Source organism: Clarias gariepinus, chromosome 21 (genome assembly GCF_024256425.1).
Source record: "Clarias gariepinus isolate MV-2021 ecotype Netherlands chromosome 21, CGAR_prim_01v2, whole genome shotgun sequence".
Lineage (NCBI taxonomy): Eukaryota > Metazoa > Chordata > Actinopteri > Siluriformes > Clariidae > Clarias > Clarias gariepinus.
In genome coordinates, this window is record NC_071120.1 from 22,128,322 (window position 1) to 22,152,474 (window position 24,153).

Below are 24,153 nucleotides of genomic sequence, written 5' to 3' on the forward strand. Positions count from 1 at the left end.
CGACGGTAGGACCTACATTCCGATTGATTAACCACTGTACTCTCTCAAGCAGCAGCAGTCCAGTTGGGTAGCCTGGAACAGGTGTTGGTGTCCAGCTTGCAAAGTCTGTCGCAAAGTTAGTCCTTGTGTTTACGATCAGGTGAGGCACGCTGGTGTGCAGGCTGCTTTCTCTGTGACATAGTCTTTTTGGAGTCTGCAAACATAGGAGACTGGCATGAGAACTTAAATCGAAAGAACCTACTCAATGGACTGGGCTGTAGATGATTATCTATTCAATTTAATTTTATTTGTATAGTGCTTTTAACATTGGTCATTCTTGCAAAGTAGCTTTACAGAATCCAAAGAAAATTATGTAAATGTGTATAAAATGTATGTAAATGTGTATGAATCAAAATGTTTAGATTGTCCCTGATGAGCAAGCCGAGGGCGATCAATGGCAATAAGAAGAAACATTGAGAGAAAACCATTCTGATTCTGTCTTATTTATCTGCATTCAGGCTTGGTGAATTAGGGCTCCCTGATTCTTCCATGCACACAGCAGAGCAGTCCAAGAAAGTTTTCAACCCATATACGGGACTGGATGTTCTTCAGTCTTGGAGGAGTCTGTGTGGACCAGAGGTGGGGTTTCAGAGGATGGGGGAACTTGTGGACAGTTGTATTATGTTTTTTTTTTCTGTTTTCTCTGAAGAATAAACAAACTTGGCAGTTTGTTTTGAACACAGAACTGAGTTCATGAAAGTCTTTGATGTGTGTCCATAATAAGACAACTAAATCATAATACTCAAAGAAATTTTTGTTTGGGCTAAAGTGACTGATGTGCCTAACTGATGCGTGACCTATTGACACCTGGCTCAGGTGACACTGGGTTTCCATAGGACTCCTATTGATGTCTCAGCTGTTTACACTTACATGGTCTGTGTAAAAAATGCTTAGCTAAATAAATAGGGTTTTAGCCTAGACCTAAACACTAAGACTGTGTTTAAGTCCTAAACACTAATTGGAAGACTATTTCATAAGTTGGTAAGAAAAACCCTGTTGATTTTGGTCACACAAATAAGTGTTATACACTATTCGAATCTGTTAGGTGTCTACTTTTTTTGTTTACACTCACAATAACAAAAGTGTGTGCTTTTGCAAAATAAGGAAAATAGACAGTGTTTCGTTTGTCTTTCTGTGAACAATGTTATGTGAATAATGTTTTTAAAAACGTCAGTAAAATAAACGTAAACTCTGTGAAAACAAGACATAAGACATATATCTATAGACAGTTTAAAGTTTTTACTTTTAAATGCAATAAGTCATGTTGAAACCAAATATTGTTTGATAAAGTAATCAGTATGAAACCAACACTATGTCTAGTTTCACAGACTGATCTAATTATTTTTAACGCGACCACGCCCATGAGCTACTTTGGTTTTGTTATTACAATCGTCCACAAGCTACTTTGGCTTTGTTAATACAATTATTCATGTGAGAGGCGCGTGACATGTAATTGCCCCCCATTCAATGGCATAAGAAGCATGCTGTTTTTTTTTTACATCAGATTCACTGAACGTTCATTGCATTTTGAGGATGACACGCTACTCCGGTGAAGAGGCCCTTCACATGATTTTGGACAGTGAGGAAGAATTCACCTTTTCCTCTGAGGAAGATTCAGATTATATGAGGTTGCATTTTGAACAGCGAACTGATCCCACTGGAGATTCTAAGGAGTAAGTTATTTAATGTTATAATTTGTCTGATTATATAAAACTTATATTTATTTTCTGTGCCACAACACCAAAACTCAGGCTTCCAAGGCAATTGCAAAGGGCTGAAAAATATATAGACAGTTGTAAGCATCAGTGAGATGTACCGCTACATGGCCATGTTGAAACTGAGCTCCATCAGTGATTACTGCCTTTTGCAGCTACAGGTATGACAAGGGATAGATTCCGGACAATCCTCAGGAAAACGAGGAAAACGAGCCAGCATCAGGAACAGGCCCGAGAGCCCGGGCACACCGCACACCTTTGCCTAGCATCCTGCTCGCCAATGTCCAGTCACTGGAGAACAAGCTCGATGACCTCAGGGCCAGAGTAAAGTTTCAGAAAGACATTCGGGACTGCAATCTTCTCTGCTTCACATAGACATGGCTGAACCCAGCGGGACCACGCCATCCAGCCGGCCAAGTTCTTCTCGGTTCACCGCATGGACAGGCCATGGGACTCGGAAAAGTCAAGAGGAGGCGGCGTGTGTTTAATGGTAAACAGCAGCTGGTGCAACAGCGCAAGCGTTGTTCCACTTACATGCTCCTGCACACCAAACCTGGAACTACTGTCCATCATGTGTCGTTCTTTTTATCTACCTTGGGAGTTTACATCGGTCATAATTAGCGCCGTTTATATCCTGCCTCAAGCGGACACGGACACTGCCTTATGCGAGCTGCATTAGGCACTTACCCAGCACCAGACACAACACCTGGACACTGCGCTTATTTTGGCGGGGGACTTCAATAGTGCCAACCTCAAACGCCCAGCGCTGAACTTTTATCAGCACATCACCTGCCCCAGCAGGGGCAAAAGGACACTGGACCACTGTTACACAACAATCAAAGACGGCTACAAGGCACAATCTCGTCCACCGTTTGGGAAATCCGACCACGCCGCCATCCTCATGATGCCAAAATACAAACAAAGGCTCAAACAGGAAGTTCCGGTTCAGAGGGAGGTTGCACGCTTGATGGACAGATCAGTGGTTGCGTTACAGGACGCACTTGATGATGCAGACTGGGACATGTTCCGAAACAGCTCCGATGGTGACGTCAGCGTGTTTATGGAAGCGGTTGTAGGATTCATTGGGAAACGTCTCGGGTTACTTTGCTGTAACCCTGTTCCCTGAAAAAGCGGGAACGAGATGCTGCGCGAAAGCGCTATGGGAAACGATTCCACGTGACCGGTTGTGAAGCACGTGTGTGTCAAACACGCCAAATATTTTGGCATCTATAACCTAGGCAGGTGACGTCAACCGATGAGGTGCACCTGGAGGTTATAAATAGGCATGAACCGGAAACACCCTCAGGTCAATTTTGTCTGAAGGATGTCCGGTCATGCATGCAGTGCGGCATTGGAGCGCAGCATCTCGTTCCCGCTTTTTCAAGGAACAGGGTTACAGCAAAGTAACCCGAGACGTTCCCTTTCAAAAGCTACACTCAATGCTGCGCGAAAGCGCTATGGGAACGAGAATACCCACTCCGCCGCACTGCAAGTGTCTGGACCCCCAGGGTTGTGTCGTGTGCGCACAGTACCCCCAAGGAGTCCTAGACCCTGGCATCCAACCATGAAGCCTAACCGATGTCTTGCGGAAAGGCAGCCTGCCGCATGCCATGTTTGGAAGCCCCTCTTGCCGGATCAATAGATAAAGCAAGCTTCCTGGTCGAACGGCCCTAATCACTAGAGGCGAAGTATGCCACGCGCCTCATAGGCTAGAGCACTAGCATCTTTAACCCGGCGGCCCTTGGGCCGTGGCCCCACGACATATGAAACCCTGCTCTAATTTACGGCTCTTGCTTAATGCAGAGGTGCGCTGTAAATTGAAGAGCATGAGCTGGACACAGCAAATGAAGACTTACTGCTCCGGAGCTAACGGCGGAGGACCGAAGGCTTCGACTGTGGGAGATAGTTGGGTAAGAATGCAGAACGGCTTTTTTTTTTTTTTTGCAGAAACTTCCAGCACTGTAACAGTTTGGCAGTGGACTGGGTCTACATGTTTTATGTCCTGGAATGTAAAAGATCCTGAAGGACAGAATTTGTCCTGTCCTCCTAGGCTAGAGCGCTAGCATCTTTAACCCGACTCGTCTAATGGCGGCTGCCCCTCACCTGCGGCCCCAAGACATATGAAATCTGCTCTGATTTACACCACTGGCTAGTGCGGTGGTGTACTGTAAATCCTTAGGAGCATGAACTAGACACAGTTAATGAAGTCTTACTGCCCCGTAGCTGTAACTGCGGAGAACAGAAGTTTCGAAGACAACTGCAGAAAATAGTTGGGTGAGAATGCAGAATAGCTCTAGCTAGCCAATGGCAAAGCCTAAGCACAATAGAAAGGCTGATGAGGCCCGTGAATAAGCCTGCAACTAAGGGGTGCTTTCCACCAGCCCCATCAGTCAGGACGTAGGCGAGGAGCGGCTACGTATGTTCTGAGTGCACTAAGCCTGAGGTCAACTTTCTTGCAGAAGCTCCAGCACTGAAGCGGTTCGGCAGTGGACTGGGTCTGCATTTTTCGCCATGTCCTAGTATAGTTTTCCACGCTAGGACATGTTAACCTCCTGACTGCTGGAGGGAGTATTTCAGGGCCAGAAATAGAGTCATTGTTTCGGGGCAATTGATGTGCCACACGAGCAGATGACCTCTCCAGATCCCTTGGGCTGGGCGGGCATCTAAGGCCGCACTCCGGCCCCTAAGGGAAAAACGTCTGCCGTTAGCAACTTGCGACGACAGGATGCACCTAGAGTGGGACCCAGGGTCAAGGACGAGGGTCTGAACCACATAAAAAGGGTACGAGGCTCCCGGCGCGTAACCCTTATTACCTCTGGGGATTGGCCCTTGGATGAAATCCCCAGGCACTTAGCCACCACAGAAGCGGTAAAAGTTACTTCCTGCTTAGCTGAACCTCCTTTAGAGTGTTCAAAATGGACTCGACGCGCGCAGGAGACAGCTGTGCCCGCATTGCGGTCGGATCTCACATGACACTCAATGTATGCTTTGTGTAGGAAAGAGACCGCTTTCCGTGGCGTTGAGACTCGATCCTAAAAAAAATGAGGTGAGCTACGACGACATGTTGATGCCAAGGCGCTAGCTCCATGAAAAGGGTACGAAGCTCTCGGCGGGTAACCCTTGTTGCCTCTCAGTTGCTGGAGGGGGTATTTCAGGGCCAGAAATACAGTCATCGTTTCGGGGCAATTAATGTGCCACACGAGAAGATGACCTCTACAGCTCCCTTGGGCTGGGCAGCCATCTAAGGTCGCGCTCCGGCCCCTAAGGGAAAAACATCTGCCATTAGCAACTCGCGACGACAGCACGGACCTAGAGTGGGACCCAGAGTCAAGGACGAGGGTCTGAACCACATAGAAAGGGTACGAAGCTCCCGGCGCGTAACCCTTGTTGCCTCTGGGGATTGGCCCCTGGATGAAATCCCCCGGCACTAAGCCACCACTGAAACCACTCTGGGAGCGGTGATGTTACCACCTCGCCTAGCTTATACACCTTTAGAGTATGCTTTAATGAGTTCGGCGCACGCAGGAGACAGCTGTGCCCGCGTTGCGCTCGGATTCCACATGACACTCAACCTCATACCTCGTGTAGAAAGGAGAACGCTTTATGGCGTTAGGGCTCCACCCTAAGAAGTGAGGTGAGCTAGGGCGATGTATTGACGCCGACGGAGAGGTGGTGATGGTGATGGTGGTGGCTGTTAGGTGTTCGGTTTCCTGAAACACAGCAGGAGGAACCCGAGCAACTAACACTTTGTCCTGAGGATACTGGTTTTCCACAGTGCTTCATGCTTAAGGAGACATAGCTGGCAGTAGGTTCCCTGCTGACCCGCTGCCTGAAAAGTCTTCTCCCACTAACGAAGATGTTAGTCTACACGCTTGGCAGGGAGTGTGGATTTTTCCCAAGAGGATGAGCTCCCAGGAGAGAGATAGCCCGTGAGCGTCTCTCTGATCTGGGACATCATCATAAAGGACCGCACTTTTATCCATGACATTGGAATAAATCAAATGTCAATAGCACAAAAACACAGGATAAATATGGCTTATTCCATGAAAGAGTTAACGCATGGAGGTCGCCAGGAGGGGAGGGGCCATCATTGAGGCCCCTCCTCCTCCGGCCACCCGACAGACACCTGTCGGCTGACCGTGAGCGTTTGGGGGATTTATTTAATTTATTTATTTTTACCGCGAATCGAGGTGTACGCCTTGGACCGCGTGTTACCACCTCTAACACCAACTAACACACCGGCTCATCACTAGAGGAGCGCTCTGGAGTGATAGTTTCCATCTCCGTGGGAGCGAGAGAGAAAGTTCTCCCCCCCCCCTTCACAAGAAGCGCCGAAGCGCGCTGGAGAAGTGGAAGGTCAAAGACTCATAGTCCGGCGAGAGAGCGAGAGAAAAGGAAAATCCTGTCTCGTGCGCCTCGGCCAGATTGCACGCCAGAAATGCGCTGCGGGTCGCGGTTTCGCTTTAAGACGGCGAACCCGAGCGCGCGGGACTTTAATAGGGAGAAAATACAATATCGCAATACTTACCTGCTCCCTGAAGCCCGAGATAGCGTGCTCCTCTCCCAAACACTCAAACAGAAAACGCGAAGATCGCCCTCAGCGAGATATTCTTCTACACGCAGGGACGGACTCGTGTCTAACTCGGCCATCTTTCTGGTGAGTAGTAAGACACTTCTATTTTCGCTTTCTGTTAAAAAAATGCTTGCACACACGCACACACCCAACATGGATTCTGAAGAGAAAATGATCTGAGGGTGTTTCCGGTTCATGCCTATTTATAACCTCCAGGTGCACCTCATCGGTTGACGTCACCAGCCTGAGGTTATAGATGCCAAAATATTTGGCGTGTTTGACACACACGTGCTTTACAATCCGGTCACGAGGAATCGTTTCCCATAGCGCTTTCGCGCAGCATCGAGTGTAGCTTTTGAAAGGGAACTAGTGGATGACACCGTGGAGAAAAAGACTAGAACGTTTCCCAACCAGAAGCCGTGGGTAGATAAAACCATTCGCGATGCTCTAAGGTCTCGCACCGCTGCCTACAACGCGTGACTTGCGTCGGGGGACATGAAACCGTACAAGGCTGCGTCGTATAACGTGCAGAAGGTGGTGAAGGAGGCGAGCAGCGCTATGGGAGGAAACTAGAGTCACATCTCCAACAGAGTGACACTAGGAGCCTGTGGGAGGGACTAAGGACAATAACGGATTATAAAGCACCAACATCCGGGATGACGAACGCGGATGTGACTCTGGCAGATGAGCTGAACACATTCTATGCTCACTTCGAGGCTGCAGCTAAAGATGCTAATGCTAGCGGCACTAACGACTGCTGACAATTAGACAATGCCAGCACCAGAAACGCGCTCATCATCTCCAAGCATGACGTGAAGAGAGCCTTCAAGTGAGTGAACACTAGGAAAGCAGCAGGACCAGACGGCATCTCAGGTCGTACTCTCAGAGCCTGCGCAGACCAGCTAGCACCTGTGTTCACAGAGATATACAACCTCTCCTTATCTCAGTCGGTGATCCCCACATGCTTTAAAGAGTCCATCATTGTTCCTGTTCCGAAGAAACCTCATCCTGCTTCTCTTAATGACTATCACGCTGTAGCCCTCACCTCAGTAATGATGAAGTGCTTTGAGCGTTGGTCAGATTCTTCACTACCCGACACACTGTACCCACTACAGTTTGCATACCGCCCGAACCATTCCACGGAAGATGCAATCTCTCATCTCCTCCATACATCCCTCACTCACATAGACACTAGGAAAGGGAATTATGTTAAAATGCTCTTCATCGACTACAGCTCAACATTTAATACCATAATTCCCTCCACACTCACGACTCAGCTCATCTTTGTGTCAGTGGATCTCCAACTTCCTATCTGGCAGACCACAGGCAGTAAGGATGGGCGGACATGTCTCAGCCTCCCTCACTCTCAGCACTGGAGCCCCCAGGGTTGTGTTCTGAGCCCCCTGTTGTACTCGCTGTACACCTATGACTGCACAGCCACTACAAACTCCACCACCATCATAAAGTTTGCTGACGACACTGTCGTAATGGGCCTGATCTCTGACAACGACGAGACAGCCTATCTGGAGGAGGTTGGAAATCTGGTGCCAGAGGAACAATCTCCTCCTGAACATCAGCAAGACAAAGGGAGTTGATAGTGGACTTTAGCACAAAGCAGAAGAGGAACTACCAGATACCCATCATCAAAGGGAGCCCAGTGGAGAGAGTGGACAGCTTTCGATACCTCGGTGTTCTTATCACGCAGGACCTGTCATGGTCCTGTCACATCAACACCATGGTAAAAAAGGCCCAGCGTCTCTACCACCTCAGGCGCTTGAGAGACTTTAGACTGCCCTCCAAGGTGCTCAGGAACTTTTACTTCTGCACCATAGAAAGCATCCTGACGGAAAACATCTTAACCTGGTTCAGGAACAGCACCATGCAGGACAGACGAGCTCTACAGAGGGTCATGCGATCGGCTGAGCGCACCATCCGCACCTATCTCCCTGACCTGACCTCGATCTACAGCAAGCAGTGCTGGACCAAGGCCAGGAAGATCGTGAAGACCTCAGCCACCCCAACAATGGACTTTTCTCTTTGTTGCGATCAGGAAAGCGCTTTCGCTCCCTGAAGGCCAACACAGAGAGATTAAGGAGGAGCTTCTTCCCGCAGGCGATACGGTCTCTCAACCAGGTTAACACACAGGACTAATCTCCGACATTGCACAGAAATGGTCACTCATGGGCATTATTTATCTGTTCACACACCCCAATAAGACACCCCACTGTAGACCAGACAACCATGGACATTGCATATTTGCACACACATTATAACATTTGCACACATATTGCATATTGCACACTTGCACTCATGATGCTCATTTGCACACTTCTGGACATTTTTCATTCATTCCACTTTTTATTTGCATTTAAATTTATTTTGTATTATACAGAAAAGTTTTAGATTTCTTATATATTTTTAAAAACTTTTATATTTTGGTCTAACTTCTTATAGTTGAACTATTTATTCATTTATTGCTTTTTTTTCTATTTCTCTCTTATTTCTTGTCAATTGTTTTTAAAAATTTTAAGGTCACAGGCGGTTGTATAAGCCTTTCACTACATATCGTACTGTGTATGACTGTGTATGTGACAAATAAAATTTAAATTTGATCTATCATCCTAGAAGTAATTTAACTGTGGATTAAAGAATGGGGGCATGCAAAGCAAACACAAGAATGAGACAGTACATGAAAGCCAAGCCAACCAGGTGGAGTTTCAAGTTGTTTGTTCTTACAGACTCTTCAAATGGACACACGTTGGACTTTTTTGTGTACACAGGAAAGAACAGCTTTTCTACAGACCATGGACCATCATATGATGCTGTGACATCTCTTTGGACCATACATATATGGGTTCTGGGTACAATGTGTACATGGACAATTTTTATACATGCCCCAAGCTCCTGAAGCAGCTGAACAGAAACTGTTTTTTAGAGTGGCACAAAGATGTGTGACTGTGTTTAGTTGTGTGTGTGTGTGTGTGTGTGTGGTCTGTTGACCACCTCCCACTGACCACCGGGCTGCAAAGATCATCAGTGTCTCTCTCTCCACATAGATGCCCTGAATGTCTCTTTTGTACCACTACATAAAACATACACATACTGTAACACAACATGTATTTATGTACAACACCATGTGAGCGAGTAGGTTGCGAATATGGAGGGTGGGTAGGCTTTTACAAACCATCGGCCTTTTGTAATACTCTCGTGTCTCCTTGTGTATACTAAACACAATTGGTTTTCATTGCATTGTCCCTGTTTGCACTGTTTTGCCTTGTTTTTTTGCCTTTGTTTTAGTATTTCTGTACCACTACATAAAACTTTTATGTAAACTAATTTTGTATAATATTTTGTAAAATATGTTGTCTTGTTTCATTTTCACATATGTAGCACCATGGTCCTGTGAGACATTTAGTTCCTAAACACAGAGCAACTACAATAAAAAAGAGAGTCTTTGAGTCTTGTCATCTTGTTGGGGAACATTAGCCAGTGGGGGGATTGTCTTTTGTCTCTCCAAGTGTGAATTGCATAAATATTCATGACCATTGTCACTCTCACGCATACAGCAGTGCTGACCCAAACGTACTGATGATACAAAATGTACTGTACTTTTGTTGTTGTTGGTCTTTCGGCTGCTTCCGGCAAGGGGTCGCCACAGCGGAATACCCAGTCCGCACAATAACTTGGCACAAGTTTTTACGCCAGATGACGTTACAAAATGTAAATCATTGTAATGTTTTCTGTGAATGAGAAAACAGAATAATTTCTACATTCTGTAATTGTGAAGTAAATATTTTAGCCTACAAGACTGGTTACTCAAAAGTCTTATTTAGGCCCATTCAGTGTGTTTTTTTGGACCTTATTCCAGCTACTATTTTCTCCAAAACTTACTAACCAAAACTTACTTACCAACGCTTAATTTTTTTTTCTAAAAACGCAAGCATGTACATCCTTCTTTTTCACATATTATTGTAGCAAAATTTGTGCTGAATACAACAAAAATATATGTGTTGGCCAATACTACGTAATAAGTAGCTGAAATAAGCACAAATGTCAGCGCATGTCAAAACATCTCAGGGGCCCTAAAATCACCTCAAACCACAGAGGGTTAAAATTGATGCAAACTTTCACAGACATTGCAGTGTGGATAAGATGGGGGAGATGTGCTCATATCTTTTGGTTCTAGTGAGGATTGCATTCAGAAACCACAGAAACCATCATCTCTGCTTCTACTCCTCCACCTCCTCCTCCTACTGTAGCTTATCTAGAACTTTCAGCCGTGTGCACTGCAGACGTGTCTAATCATGCAGCAGCTCAACTTATCAAACAGTTCACACACCACTCCTGTTTCAGCTGAATACCTGATTGGGAGTAGTGTACTGGCAGTTTGCTTCATACTGGGAGTTCCTGGTAATATTGCGGTACTGGTATATCTCGCCGGAAGGCTTAAGGGAGGCAGTTTCACCCCGAAAATAATGCTAAACCTGGCCATATCAGATCTGCTCACTCTAATTTCTCTGCCCGTTTGGATTTGGGCTCTTCTGAATGACTGGATCTTTGGCCTTGTCCTGTGTAAGTTTGTCTCCTATTTGGTCTACCTCAGTGTCTACTGCAGCACAATGTGTGTGATGTTGATGAGTGTCCAGCGATACTTGCAAGTGCTGCATTTTCGGAAATGGAACAAGCTTGGCAGAAAAGGTAGGAAGATCCTACTGATTGGTATTTGGATCCTAAGTGGAGTATTATCATGCTATGTTCTTGTACAGCGCACTGTAAGTAAGGACAGGCAAGGACGGTTTCTGTGCAGTCTACGTTATCATAATGATTTGGAAAGAGTGGCTACTTTAATCTGGGAGATCATATTATTTGTGGTTTTGTTTCCCACACTGACTTACTTCTACTTTCATCTTTACCAAGGAGTTAATAACTCAGCTTTCTTCAGCAGTCGCTCATTGACAAAACTGGTGACCAGAATTGTGGCATGCTTTTTCATTTTTTGGATCCCATTACAAATATCCAATGTTATGATTGTCACTGCTGTGTTGCTGAAGAATGACAGGTTGTTAGAGTTTGCAGAATCTGGAGACAATATTACTGCAGCTTTGATTTTCATTAACAGTTGTGTGAACCCTTTTCTGTATGCCTTCTCTGCTCGGACTTCACGACAGGAAAGGGATGGAACAGAAAATACTTGATGATGATGATGAAATACCTTCATGATGTAGAGGTTTGATACAGTTTATTGTTTCTTGCTGATAGTCATTGAGTTGCTGTGTTATATTTGCTTATTATTATTGCAAAATATTATTGGCATTTTTCTTTGTTGAAAATTTAAAAGACTATTTTAAATGGTTGTTATAGCCCTCGTTTTTAACAATTTTTTTGTCAGAAAGACTTTTGGCATTGTGACATTGTAAGCAATGTGTTTACCTGCACAACTAACCACAGGACACACATCACATTTTTTGACAGCTTTATTATAAACGTCAAGCTTAGCAGATGAAAATGAAACATACATGTGTGTGTGTGTCAATTACACATTTTTCTGATTATTAATTTGAATTAATAATCAGAAAACTATGATTTCCTTCTATATTTTCAAGTTAGTTTCAATGTGGTTTGACTGTTACTTCTTTAACATACTGATGTTATAAATTTCTAAACATTTCTGCATAAAAGTAGGTAATGAGAAACAATTGCTTTTTTATTTCCTTGCTTCTTATTTTCCTTTAGCAGTGGGGGCTCTAAATCTGGCATGGCTAACGGCAAATAATTATCAATGGACTTACAGAATTAGAGGAATTATTACTGCTTTCATGTTTGTGTCTCATCTAATGAATTTTTTGATGATCATGTACAGTCTTTTTTTAAGATAAGATTGTCGGTAATAATTATAAAACTTATTTAAGTCCCATTGTGATCACACTTAATCCTGATTCAAAGGCCTTAAAGGCGACAAAGCGTGTGCCATGCTGTATGCTCCCAGACAGTAAAACTTGAACATGAAGTTATTCTGGGGTTCAGCAACTAAAAAGGGGTCTAGTGACACCCACTGATTCTGCAATTACTTTAAACATGATATAAATATTAAATGGGTTATAATGTCAAAACATATGCATTCAGAGCTGTAAAATGCCTTTCTGGACTACAGTATTTCACTTTGTTTTTCAGGAAGTGTAATTATGTCCTCATAAGTGCCATTTTTATTGACACTGGAAACCACAGACTTCTGCTTACTTTATTGCGTAAAGTTTCTCCCAGCCACAATGCACCATCTAACCATGCAGCAACTCAACTCAACAAACAGCTTACTCACTGCTCCTGTCTCAGCTGGAAACCTGATTGCCAGTAGTGTGCTGGCAGTTTGCTTCATCCATGGTTATATCGCTGTAGTGGTGTGTCTATCTGGATGACTAAAGGGAGGCAGATTTTCCCCAAGAATGATGCTAAGCCTGGCTGTATCTGATTTACTAACTCTGCTTTCTCTGCAGGTTTGGATCTGGTCTCTTTTGCTTAATGGGTCTTTGGATTTGTTCTGTGTAAATTTCTCTCCTATTTGGTGTCCTGTAGCATACTGTGCATGATGTTGATGAGTGTCTGATGATACTTGAAATACTGCATACTGCGAAGTCGAACATGCTTGGCAGAAAATTTAAGATGGTCCTTCTGAGGAATGTGCATCCTAGATGGAATATTATCTATTGCTCTTGTACAACTTACTTCAAGTAATAAAGGACTACAGTGCAAGCAATGCTATTGGAATGATAGTTAAAAAGTGACCACTTTAAAATGGGAGATTATAATATTGGAGGTTGCGATCCTCATAATAATCTTATTTCTACTTTATTGGGGAGTTCATAACTCAGCTTTTTTAAAGTACAAGCTTACAGTAATAACAAAACTTTTGTGAACAAAATTGTAAAAAAACTTAATTTTTTGGGTTCCATTTCACATTAAAAACAGTGTGCTCATCATTGCTGTTACTTGGAAATAACAATCTGTTAAGTCAAGAAATTTTGTGTTTTTCATGCCTTGTTAAAGGTTATAAATATGGACCTAAACCTGGTTATTTCTGCAGCCAGATTAAATTGTGTTTCTTTGTAATGTTTAATCAAGCAAAGTAAAAAAAGTAAAGTATTTTATATAAAGATTTAACAAAGAAAAATAAACATATCATGAAGATATAAGTCACACTTTGACATGACCATATATACAATACATACTTAATACCACAGAACATCACACTTCTGTTTCATGGGTCAGTTTTAAAATAAAAGAAGCAAAATGCCTTTACATCCAAGGTAGTGACCACATTGTTAAAAGTGAAGTAGGTAGCATAGAACTTAGCATAGAACTAGGACTTTTTTTTTTTTTTTTACTTTTTATTTAAATTTATTTGAGAATATCATTGCCATAAAAGGGCCACCATGCATTTACAGGTTTATCTGCCATTGCATAGATTGTGCTATTTAACATTCATCTTAAATTAACCCTTTTAAATGGGTATAAGGTCAAAATAAATGTATTTTCACCATAACTTATTGAAGTGTATCTTTGATGTAATTTCCATTGGAAACCACAGACACGAACATGTGCTTGCTTTATAATGTAGAGCAAAGACCAAGCTAGACCACAGCATCTAACCATGCAGCAGATTAACTCAGATCGAACAGCAGGCTTAGTGTTCTTGTTGTCAACAAGAATGTATAATAAAAGCTGTTCATGCTTGCCCTGCAATGGATTGGCAACCTGTCCAGGGTGACTTCACCTTCTGACCTTAAGATATGTATTTCTCATGCATGCTTTTTCTTGCATGAAAACCCACACCTACTTTGTATTTCTTTTAATATTAAACATTGTGTAAATTTTACATGTTTCATCATGTAACCTAGATTTTACTTCTTGGAAAATAAGTGATAAGTCATAAGACTGGTTTGTAAACTGATATTGTAAATATATAATAAAAGTGATTTTAAAAAGTAGAAGAAAAGCAATCTATTTTATTTCCTGTCTTTATCATTTTGCTCTTACATTGTTGCTTCTTCTGTTTATTCCTATGCTCTTTTCTTAATCTTTTGTTTTTCTTTCCATCATTATTATGTTTCATTCATCTTTCTCTTCCTCTGGGCTTTTCTCTTTCTTTTACTTACTTTCTTTCATCATCCTACTTTCCTTTCTTCTATTCTTACTGTGTATAAGAGCTGATGATCTCAGATGATTATTATGACTGAAATCCGGGGACTTCAGAAGCCACATCAGCTCTTTAATCAAACTTTTGCAGTGTGTCAAGGCACATTATATTAATAAAAGAAACCACTGCCATAAGGAAATACTGTTTCCATGAAGATTGTACTTTGTCTGCAACAATGTCTAGGTAGGGGGACATGTCAAATTAATATCTACATAAATGGCAGGGCCCAAGGTTTTACTGCAAAGCATTGCCCAAAGCATCACACTGCCTCCCCCGACTTGCCTTCCCCCCAAAGTGCCTCCTGGTCGTATCTTTTCCTCAGGTTAGCGATATATACACACATGCATTCAGCCTGTCACATGATGTAAAAGGAAACATGATTCATCAGACCAGGCCACATTTTTTTATTGCTCTATGGTCCAGTTCTGATATTCATGTGCCAGTGTGGTGCTTTTGGTTGATACTGTAGGTGTGATAGAAGAGCATAAGCTCTCTTGACTGGTCTGCAGGTGTTCTTCACCTTGTTCCGACACCTTTTTATCATAGCCAGTATTAACCTTTTCAGCAATTTCTACTATAGTAGTTTTCTGTTAGATTGGATCAGAATTGCTAGCACAATGAGCCTTGGGTGTCCATGACCATGGCATAGCTTTACTGGTTATGCTTATTTGTGCAACTTTTGATAGGTTCTTATCACTGCATACTGTAAAGACCCTAGAAGACCTGCCATTTTGGAGATGCTCCGACCATCTAGCATGGTCAAAGATGCCAAGTTCTTTATGCTTGCCCATTTTACAGTACCTTGCAAAAGTATTCATACCCCTTAAACTTTTCCACATTTTGTCAAGTTATAACTACAAACATGAATGTACTTTTTTGGGACTTTTATTTTTGTGATAGACCAACACAAAGTGGCACATAATTGTGAGGTGAAAGGAAAATGATGAATGGCTTTAAATTTTTTTTACAAATTTTTTTTTTTTAAATGCCTTTATGCCTTGTTTACGCGGGTGTTAAAATCGAGCATTTTTTTGGGCGTTCATAGCGTACGGTGAGCTCGGATCAAGCGCCGAGGGTTTTCTACACATACAGTAGGAGTAAATGAAAGTGTTCACACGGGCTTTGGTGACGTGCGTTTGTCCATCTGCATGTTTATACAGCGTCAAATAAATGTTGCATGCAGCTTTTTCTTGCCGTTTAAATCCCAACCAACGCAAGAAAAACGCTTTTAGTGCTTTTTCTTCACGTTCATTTTACGCTTCGGGGGACCGGATATATCCCATGATCCTACATGCTATACATAGGGAAATGTGGGAAAAAAGCAAAATAAAGAGGGTGAACCCAGTAGCGGCGGGGATTTTTTCTCCCCCTTTGTCGCCGTATTACGAGAATTTTTAAAACAAGAAGATTAATGTCTAATATAGCAAAATGGTCCATATTAAAAGGAGCAGCCTCAAATAAAATGACAAGGGCTTTCATATCCAGTTCCCGACACTGCCTCCACAGGTTAACACACAAACTACAATTTGGGCTGCAGGCTGACGTTAGACAGAGCCAAACGAACGCCAGTGTAGAAGTCAATCGAGCGCCACTACAAAACGCAACATAAACATCTAGGACGTTAAGAGCGCGTTCGTTTATCCAAAAATTTAATGCCCGTGTGAACAAGGCCTTATTCTGATACCCCTAACTAAAATCTGATGGAACCAATTGCCTTCAAAGTCACCTACTGTAATTGGTTAATAAAGTTCATCTGTATGTAATTTAATCTCAGTATAGATACAGATGTTCTGTGAAGCCCTCAGATAACATTAGAGAACGAACAGCATCAATTAATCCAAGCAACACACAGATCAGGGATAATTTAATGGAGTAGTTTAAAGCAGGTTTTAGTTGTAAAAAAATACCCCAAGACATACTAAGACATCCACCCAAACTGAGAGGCCATCCAAGGAGAACAGTAATCCACAGAACAACTATTTGTCATGCACTCCACAAATCTGGCCTTTGTAGAAGAGCGGCAAGAAGAAAGACACTGTTGAAGCAAAACCATAAGAGGTCCCATTTGGACAAGTCATGTGAGGTAAGAGCAGCCAAGAAGGTGCTCCTGTCAGATGAGACCAAAACTGAATTTTTTGGCCTAAATGTCAATACTGTGATGTTGGGATATCTTTCAAGCAGAAATTACTCTTTATTGAGAACTCGCTGTGCGTCACTGTAGTCATCCAAGTCTAACTAAAACTCAGCACTGGAGAGTTTATACTTCTCAAGGGGGAGGAGTACAAAGAGGTGAAGTTAATCTAAACAAAGCATAGAAATGTAGTACCGTTATCAGCTGGGTAGCGGAAGTTTCCCAGTCCTGATCTTATCAGCATAACAGTGCCTTTTAAATGCGTAGGTGCTCATCTAATTAGCCTGACAGTGTCGCCCAGACCTTCACATTATCACAGAGACAAAGGCACAGCCTGGCCTTGAGATTAGCAATCACATTTACCTTGGGACCGTACCCAGTGGTCAGGAAGTACATAAAGACAAAAGGTTAATGTCTCAAACACCTGGGCTACCAAACTTGATCTTCTTAGGATGTCATCATCTTTACCTCAAAATGTAAACCCAATGTACATAACTCTTTCAGTTTATATACTATTACATTGAAAGCTAGATGTAAGATTTTATAAATTTGTAATCCTACAACTGCACATCACACAGAACACACCATCCCCCCATGGGAGTGACAGCATTGATTATATTGATTATATGTTGTGGGGATGCTTTTCTTCCGCAGAGACAGGAAAGCTGGTTGATAGGGAGATGGAACCAAATATAGGGCAATCTTGGAAGAAAACCAGTTAGAGTCTGCAAAAGACTTGAGACTGGGGCGAAGGTTCACCTTCCAGCAGAACAACAACCGTAAACATACAGCTAGAGGTACAATCATATTCATGTGTTAGAATGGCCCAGTCCAGACCTAAATCTAATTAAGAATCTGTGGCAAGACTTGAAAATTCCTGTTCACAGATGCTCTCTATCCAATATGACTGAGCTTAAGCTGTTTTGCAAATAAGTATGGGCAAAAATGTCACTCTCTAGGTAAACCACACTTTTCAGATATTTATTGGGAAAATTTAAAAACATTTAACGTTCATCTCCACTTCACAATTATGTGCCATTGTGTTGGTAAATTACATAAAATCTCAATAAAGTAAATTTACAGTACGTTTGTGATTGTAACATGACAAAATATGGAAAGGTTCAAGGGGTGTAAATACTTTTGCAGATATCACATTCACAGGTACCTTCCATAACATTACCTTAGAGAACTGATTGCTCACTTGATTGTTCACTGAACTCATACTTCTGTTCATGGTAAAGAAGAACCCTTTCCCAACATTTAGCCAAGTCAAGAATACTCTTGAGGAGGTAGGTATGTCATTGTCAAAGTCTACCGTCAAATAATAGACTGGACCAGCTATTTGTTTAAAGGGCTACCACTGTATGTGAAGTAAGGACAAATACTTCACAACAAGGGTCAACTCTCTGGTAATGCTCAAGATCAGTAACGCCTGATTGGACCTGTGAAACAAAAATAAACGTGTACCAGAATTATGGGAAGAGAAAAGTATAGAGAAAGGAAGGAACAGCTTGTGATACAATGCATACTGTGTCATCTGTTAAAAATTGGAGGCAGTGTTATGGCATAACCATATATGGCTGCAAGTGGAACTTTCAAGGGTTTTCATTTCAGTAATCATTCATTTTAATATCTTTGTAATTATGTTAGTTTGTTCCATCATTTATACTGTAAGCCCCCAAAATGGTGTGTGTGTGTGTGTTCATGGTGTGGTGCAAAACGAGAGGAATCCAAGCACAGACGAGTGGCTGCAGCATGAGACAAAAGCGTGGTCGAAAGGCAGAAGCGAGGATTAAAAACCGGGAAGTCAGTCAGCAAGGTGTCAGAGCCAAATCGCAACATGTAAGCCCAAGTGAAAAGGGAAGTATACGTTCGGTAACCGGGAAATCAAAGAGCAAGGCGACGTCAAACGTCAAAAGAGGAAGCATGTTAAAAAACCGGGAAATCAAAGAACGAAAACAAGAGAGAAAACAAGAAAACAAAGCGAACTTGACAACGTGAAAACTTTGAAACAAAATCAGAGAGAATTGAGGCAAAAAAAAGACAACAATCCAGCGCTTAAGCAGCACGTGCTTAAGTGCTGAACTGAACAGCAAGGAATGCTAGACTGGTTGTGAATCATAACAGTGTGTGTTTGCGTGTATTAAAATGGCTGGCATTTCTGACTGGTTAATGCGAATTAAAGCAAAAAGTATTAACTTCACTCACACCTTAAATGTTTCAATTCAAAATCATTGTGGTGGTATACAGTGGAGCCTTGGATTACGAGCATAATTCGTTCCGGAAGCGGGCCCGTATTCCAAATCTAATTTTCCCATATGAAATAATGGAAACTTAAATTATTCGTTTCACAGCCCAAAAAAATAAATACATAAAAATAGTTCATACAAAATATAAAGTAAAAATAAAACAAATTAACCTTTACTTTCCCTTTAAAAAAAGTGAAAATAAGTCCTGACAGATAAGTGTTTCTGTTTATGCACGCAGGCTCTGTGTGTGTGTGTCTGTGTGTGTTTGTGTACATTAACATTTGTGTACATACAAAATTAATGGAAAGACTGTTTTGTTCTAAAAATTAGCAAGAGACATCGGTAATGACACTCGCATGAGCGCATACTAACGGAATCACTGCTGTAAAGTAAAACAAACAAACAAACAAACAAACAACTAAACCTGCACTTTACTGTACCTTTAATTCAATTCAATACAATTTTATTTTTTATAGCACTTTTAACAATTGTCATTGTCGCAATGCAGCTTTACACAATTAAAAGAATTATTTAAATTTGTATGGAATGGGAATGTATGAATTTACACATTCACATTCCAAGTGGCTAGAAAGTGGCAAGAAAAAACTCCCTAAGATGGCAATAGTAAGAAACCTTGAGAGGAACCAGAAGCAGCATGGGACCCATCCGCAGAACACATGGAATGGATGAACACATGGAATGGATAAGAGACTGCAACATAAACACAAACAAGTAAGCATCAAAGCTGCTGGTGCTGGCTTCTGCTGTATCTTAAATGCAGCTGCTCAGTGATGACATCAACTTTGGGGCAGAAGCGGCAAACACAGAAGTGGTCGCTGAAATGTGGCAGCGATGCCTGGACTTGATCTGGAATAGAGTGACCTAGATAGAGAGAAACCCACTATGTACATCCACACAATACCAGAAAACATACCTAATTACAGGTTACATTACTGATTACATTGTTATAATGTCAAAATTGATGCATGTAGAAATGCAAAACATCTTGCTGGACATTTTGTGACTTCCTGAAGTGTAGGTGACATCATAAATGCTATTTTTAAACAGACTGTTTAAAACCACAAACACCAACACTTACTTACACTTGCTTACTTCATAAGCTAGAGCATAGACCCACCTTCATCACAGCATTCAACCATGCACCACCCCAACTCATCAAACAGTTCGCTCAGTGCTCCAGTCTCAACTGAAAATCTGATTGCCAGTACTGTACTGTCAGGTTGCTTTATACTGGGAGTCCCTGCTAACATAGCAGTAATAGTACGTCTTGCTGACTGGTTAAAGGGAGGCAGTTTCACTCCGAGACTGATGTTAAGCCTGGCCATATCAGATCTGCTCACTTTGCTTTTTCTGCCGGTTTGGATTTGGACTCTTCTGCATGGCTGGGTCTTTGGCTTGGTCCTGTGCAAACTTCTCTCCTATTTGGTGTACTTGAGTATCTACTGCAGCATACTATGTGTGCTGCTGTTTAGTGTCCAGCGATACTTGCAAGTGCTACATCCTGAGAGATGGAATAAGCTTGGCAGAAAAGGAAAGAAGGTCCTCCTGAGTGGGATGTGGATACTAAGTGGAGTATTATCTTGCTATGCTCCTGTACAGCGCATTGAAAGCCAAGACAGAGAAGGACGGCTTCAGTGTAAGCTACGCTACAGAAATGATGTGGAAAGAGTGGCTACTTTAATCTGGGAGATTACAGTTTTTACACTTCTGTTCTGCACAGTGACTTATTTCTACTTTCATCTTTCCCGGGGAGTTAACCACTCAGCTTTTTTTAGCACTAACTCATTGACGAAAGTGGTGACCAAACTTGTTGCATGTTTCATGATTTTTTTGATCCCATTACAAATCTCCAAGATTGTGATCATCACTGTTGCATTGCTAGGGAAAAAGAGGCTGTTAAAATCTGCAGAATCTGGTGACAATATTACTACAGCTTTGATTTTCATTAATAGTTGTGTGAACCCCTTTCTGTATGCCTTCTCTGCTCGTGCTCTACAGCAGCAAACAGCTGGAATAGAAAATGCTTAGTTCCTTCTTAGTAAAGAGGTTTTTAGTAGTAACATAAATTGATCTTTGCTAATTTCTCTGTAAACCAATGACAGCTGCTGCATTTATAAAGATACACCTATAGGTTTGCTTTTCTTGCTTCCCTATGTTATAATTTTTATGTCAATTTTGCATATTTTATGCCAGTACAATTTGGACAATGCTAAAGCAAAATGGCTTGAATCAAGAACTATGTCTTAACATGCAAGGCAAAAAAAAAAAAAAAAAAATTCTAATAAAATAGGTTACTATTTGCCAGTATTTAAGATTCATACCTTCCTCAGCCTGCACTGTAAAAAGTTAATTACATTTAATTTAACCTTGTTTTGTGTTTGTTAGTTTGTTTGTTTACTTTATAATGTTGGCTTTACATAGTTTTGACTAAAACTGAAAGGGATTGTGATCAATAAATGCTTAGATTTGGAGCTATAAACCAAAGTGAATTTCTAAGTGTTTTTAAATGGTGCATCTGCTGGCAAAAGTTTAAGGCAGAAAAGACACAAACCAATCAAATCCATGCGCGTAATGGTTAAGGAAAACATGCAACCTAGCACTTATAAGGATTTCATATTTTAGTCTCTTCTAGTCATTTGTTAATAAATGCATGTTTTTCCCATTTGCATAAAGTCCATGCTAAAATGCAATACTATAATCACCCATAGCATTAATACCATCGTCTGGTGAATTGAATATCATTGATTACAAATAATACACCAGTAAACTGGTGACAGGATCATAAGCACTGCAGGCCCATCTACTGTACACCCGTGGGGACTGATTACACAGAAGCCAATGCAGCACAAGCAAAAAAGTCAATGCTGGTGATGACATAAAGGCATACCAATTGTTAATTCCTCTTGTGCCACATAGGGAGGTCTGGCCCCTCCCCACAGCAACAAATTAGCTTTGGGTACACATGGTTCTGTCACCAGTCTGCTGGTATATAATTGATATTTGATGCTAATGTGTTTGTGAAACAGTTTTACCACCGGACCCATTTGGATTTCAATGAAAATAGAACATGGCAGACGTGAATATCATAACAGAAGAAAAAAAAAAAACGTGTGTGTGTAATTTATAATATAATAATTTATAATATAATATTGTAATATATTTTTTTTATTAAAAAAGATGATCTACTATCTCTCTCTCTCTCTCTCTCTCTCTCTCTATATATATATATATATATATATTTATATATATACACAGTGGTGTGAAAAACTATTTGCCCTCTTCCTGATTTCTTATTCTTTTGCATGTTTGTCACACAAAATGTTTCTGATCATCAAACACATTTAACTATTAGTCAAAGATAACACAAGTAAACACAAAATGCAGTTTTTAAATGATGGTTTTTATTATTTAGGGAGAAAAAAAATCCAAACCTACATGGCCCTGTGTGAAAAAGTAATTGCCCCTGAACCTAATAACTGGTTGGGCCACCCTTAGCAGCAATAACTGCAATCAAGCGTTTGCGATAACTTGCAATGAGTCTTTTACAGGGCTCTGGGGGAATTTTGGCCCACTCATCTTTGCAGAATTGTTGTAATTCAGCTTTATTTGAGGGTTTTCTAGCATGAACCGCCTTTTTAAGGTCATGGCACAACATCTCAATAGGATTCAGGTCAGGACTTTGACTAGGCCACTCCAAAGTCTTCATTTTGTTTTTCTTCAGCCATTCAGAGGTGGATTTGCTGGTGTGTTTTGGGTCATTGTCCTGCTGCAGCACCCAAGATCGCTTCAGCTTGAGTTGACGAACAGATGGCCAGACATTCTCCTTCAGGATTTTTTGGTAGACAGTAGAATTCATGGTTCCATCCATCACAGCAAGCCTTCCAGGTCCTGAAGCAGCAAAACAACCCCAGACCATCATACTACCACCACCATATTTTACTGTTGGTATGATGTTTTTTTTTCTGACATGCTGTGTTACTTTTACGCCAGATGTAACGGGACACGCACCTTCCAAAAAGTTCAACTTTTGTCTCGTCGGTCCACAAGGTATTTTCCCCAAAGTCTTGGCAATCATTGAGATGTTTTTTAGCAAAATTGAGACGAGCCTTAATGTTCTTTTTGCTTAAAAGTGGTTTGCGCCTTGGAAATCTGCCATGCAGGCCGTTTTTGCCCAGTCTCTTTCTTATGGTGGAGTCGTCAACACTGACCTTAACTGAGGCAAGTGAGGCCTGCAGTTCTTTAGATGTTGTCCTGGGGTCTTTTGTGGCCTCTTGGATTAGTTGTCTCTGCGCTCTTGGGGTAATTTTGGTCAGCCGGCCACTCCTGGGAAGGTTCACCACTGTTCCATGTTTTTGCCATTTGTGGATAATGGCTCTTACTGTGGTTCGCTGGAGTCCCAAAGCTTTAGAAATGGCTTCATAACCTTTACCAGACTGATAGATCTCAATTACTTTTGTTCTCATTTGTTCCTGAATTTCTTTGGATCTTGGCATGATGTCTAGCTTTTGAGGTGCTTTTGGTCTACTTCTCTGTCAGGTAGCTCCTATTTAAGTGATTTCTTGATTGAAACAGGTGTGGCAGTAATCAGGCCTGGTGGTGACTACAGAAATTGAACTCAGGTGTGATAAACCACAGTTAAGTTATTTTTTAACAAGGAGGGCAATCACTTTTTCACACAGGGCCATGTAGGTTTGGAATTTTTTTCTCCCTAAATAATAAAAACCATCCTTTAAAAACTGCATTTCGTGTTCAATTATGTTATCTTTATCTTTGACTAATAGTTAACGGTTTTTGATGAGCAGAAAGATTTTGTGACAAACATGCAAAAGAATAAGAAATCAGGAAGGGGGCAAATAGTTTTTCACACCACTGTGTGTATATATATATGTACACTCAGCAAAAAAAAAACATCCCTTTTTCAGGACTGTGTATTTCAACAATAATGTTGTAAAAATCCAAATAACTTTACAGATCTTCATTGTAAACAATGTTTTCCATGCATGTTCAATTAACCATAATCAATTAATTAACATGCACCTGTGGAATGGTTGTTAGGACCTTAACAGCTTACAGAAAGTAGGCATTTAAGGTCACAGTTCTAAAAATGCAGGACACTAAAGAGACTTGTCTACCGACTGTAAAAAACACCCAAAGAAAGATGCCCAGGGTCCCTGCTCATCTGCGTGAACGTGCATTAGGCATGCTGCAGGGAGGCATAAGGACTGCTGATGTGA

The 24,153-nt window shown here is 41.6% G+C and overlaps 2 protein-coding genes and 1 pseudogene across 2 annotated transcripts; all 3 read left to right on the forward strand.

Annotated features, from left to right (window-relative positions):
- Nucleotides 1–10,616: 10,616 nt before the first annotated feature.
- On the forward strand, nucleotides 10,617–12,629 carry LOC128509410 (C-X-C chemokine receptor type 4-like). The gene is made up of 2 exons (XM_053481145.1): nucleotides 10,617–11,554; nucleotides 12,499–12,629. The coding sequence occupies exon 1, from the start codon at nucleotides 10,632–10,634 to the stop codon at nucleotides 11,520–11,522; it is 891 nt and encodes a 296-aa protein (XP_053337120.1). The 5' UTR covers nucleotides 10,617–10,631; the 3' UTR covers nucleotides 11,523–11,554; nucleotides 12,499–12,629.
- On the forward strand, nucleotides 12,594–13,228 carry LOC128509409 (atypical chemokine receptor 2-like; annotated as a pseudogene).
- A 6,828-nt stretch (nucleotides 13,229–20,056) lies between these two features.
- Nucleotides 20,057–20,947, forward strand: LOC128509408 (leukotriene B4 receptor 1-like). The gene has a single exon (XM_053481144.1). It carries the CDS (start codon nucleotides 20,057–20,059, stop codon nucleotides 20,945–20,947), a length of 891 nt encoding a protein of 296 aa, XP_053337119.1.
- The last annotated feature ends 3,206 nt before the right edge of the window (nucleotides 20,948–24,153 follow it).

Bases quoted from the DNA above. Each gene is read 5' to 3' on its own strand.
- LOC128509410 (XM_053481145.1), top strand. From the start codon at position 10,632: ATGCAGCAGCTCAACTTATCAAACAGTTCACACACCACTCCTGTTTCA.
- LOC128509408 (XM_053481144.1), top strand. From the start codon at position 20,057: ATGCACCACCCCAACTCATCAAACAGTTCGCTCAGTGCTCCAGTCTCA.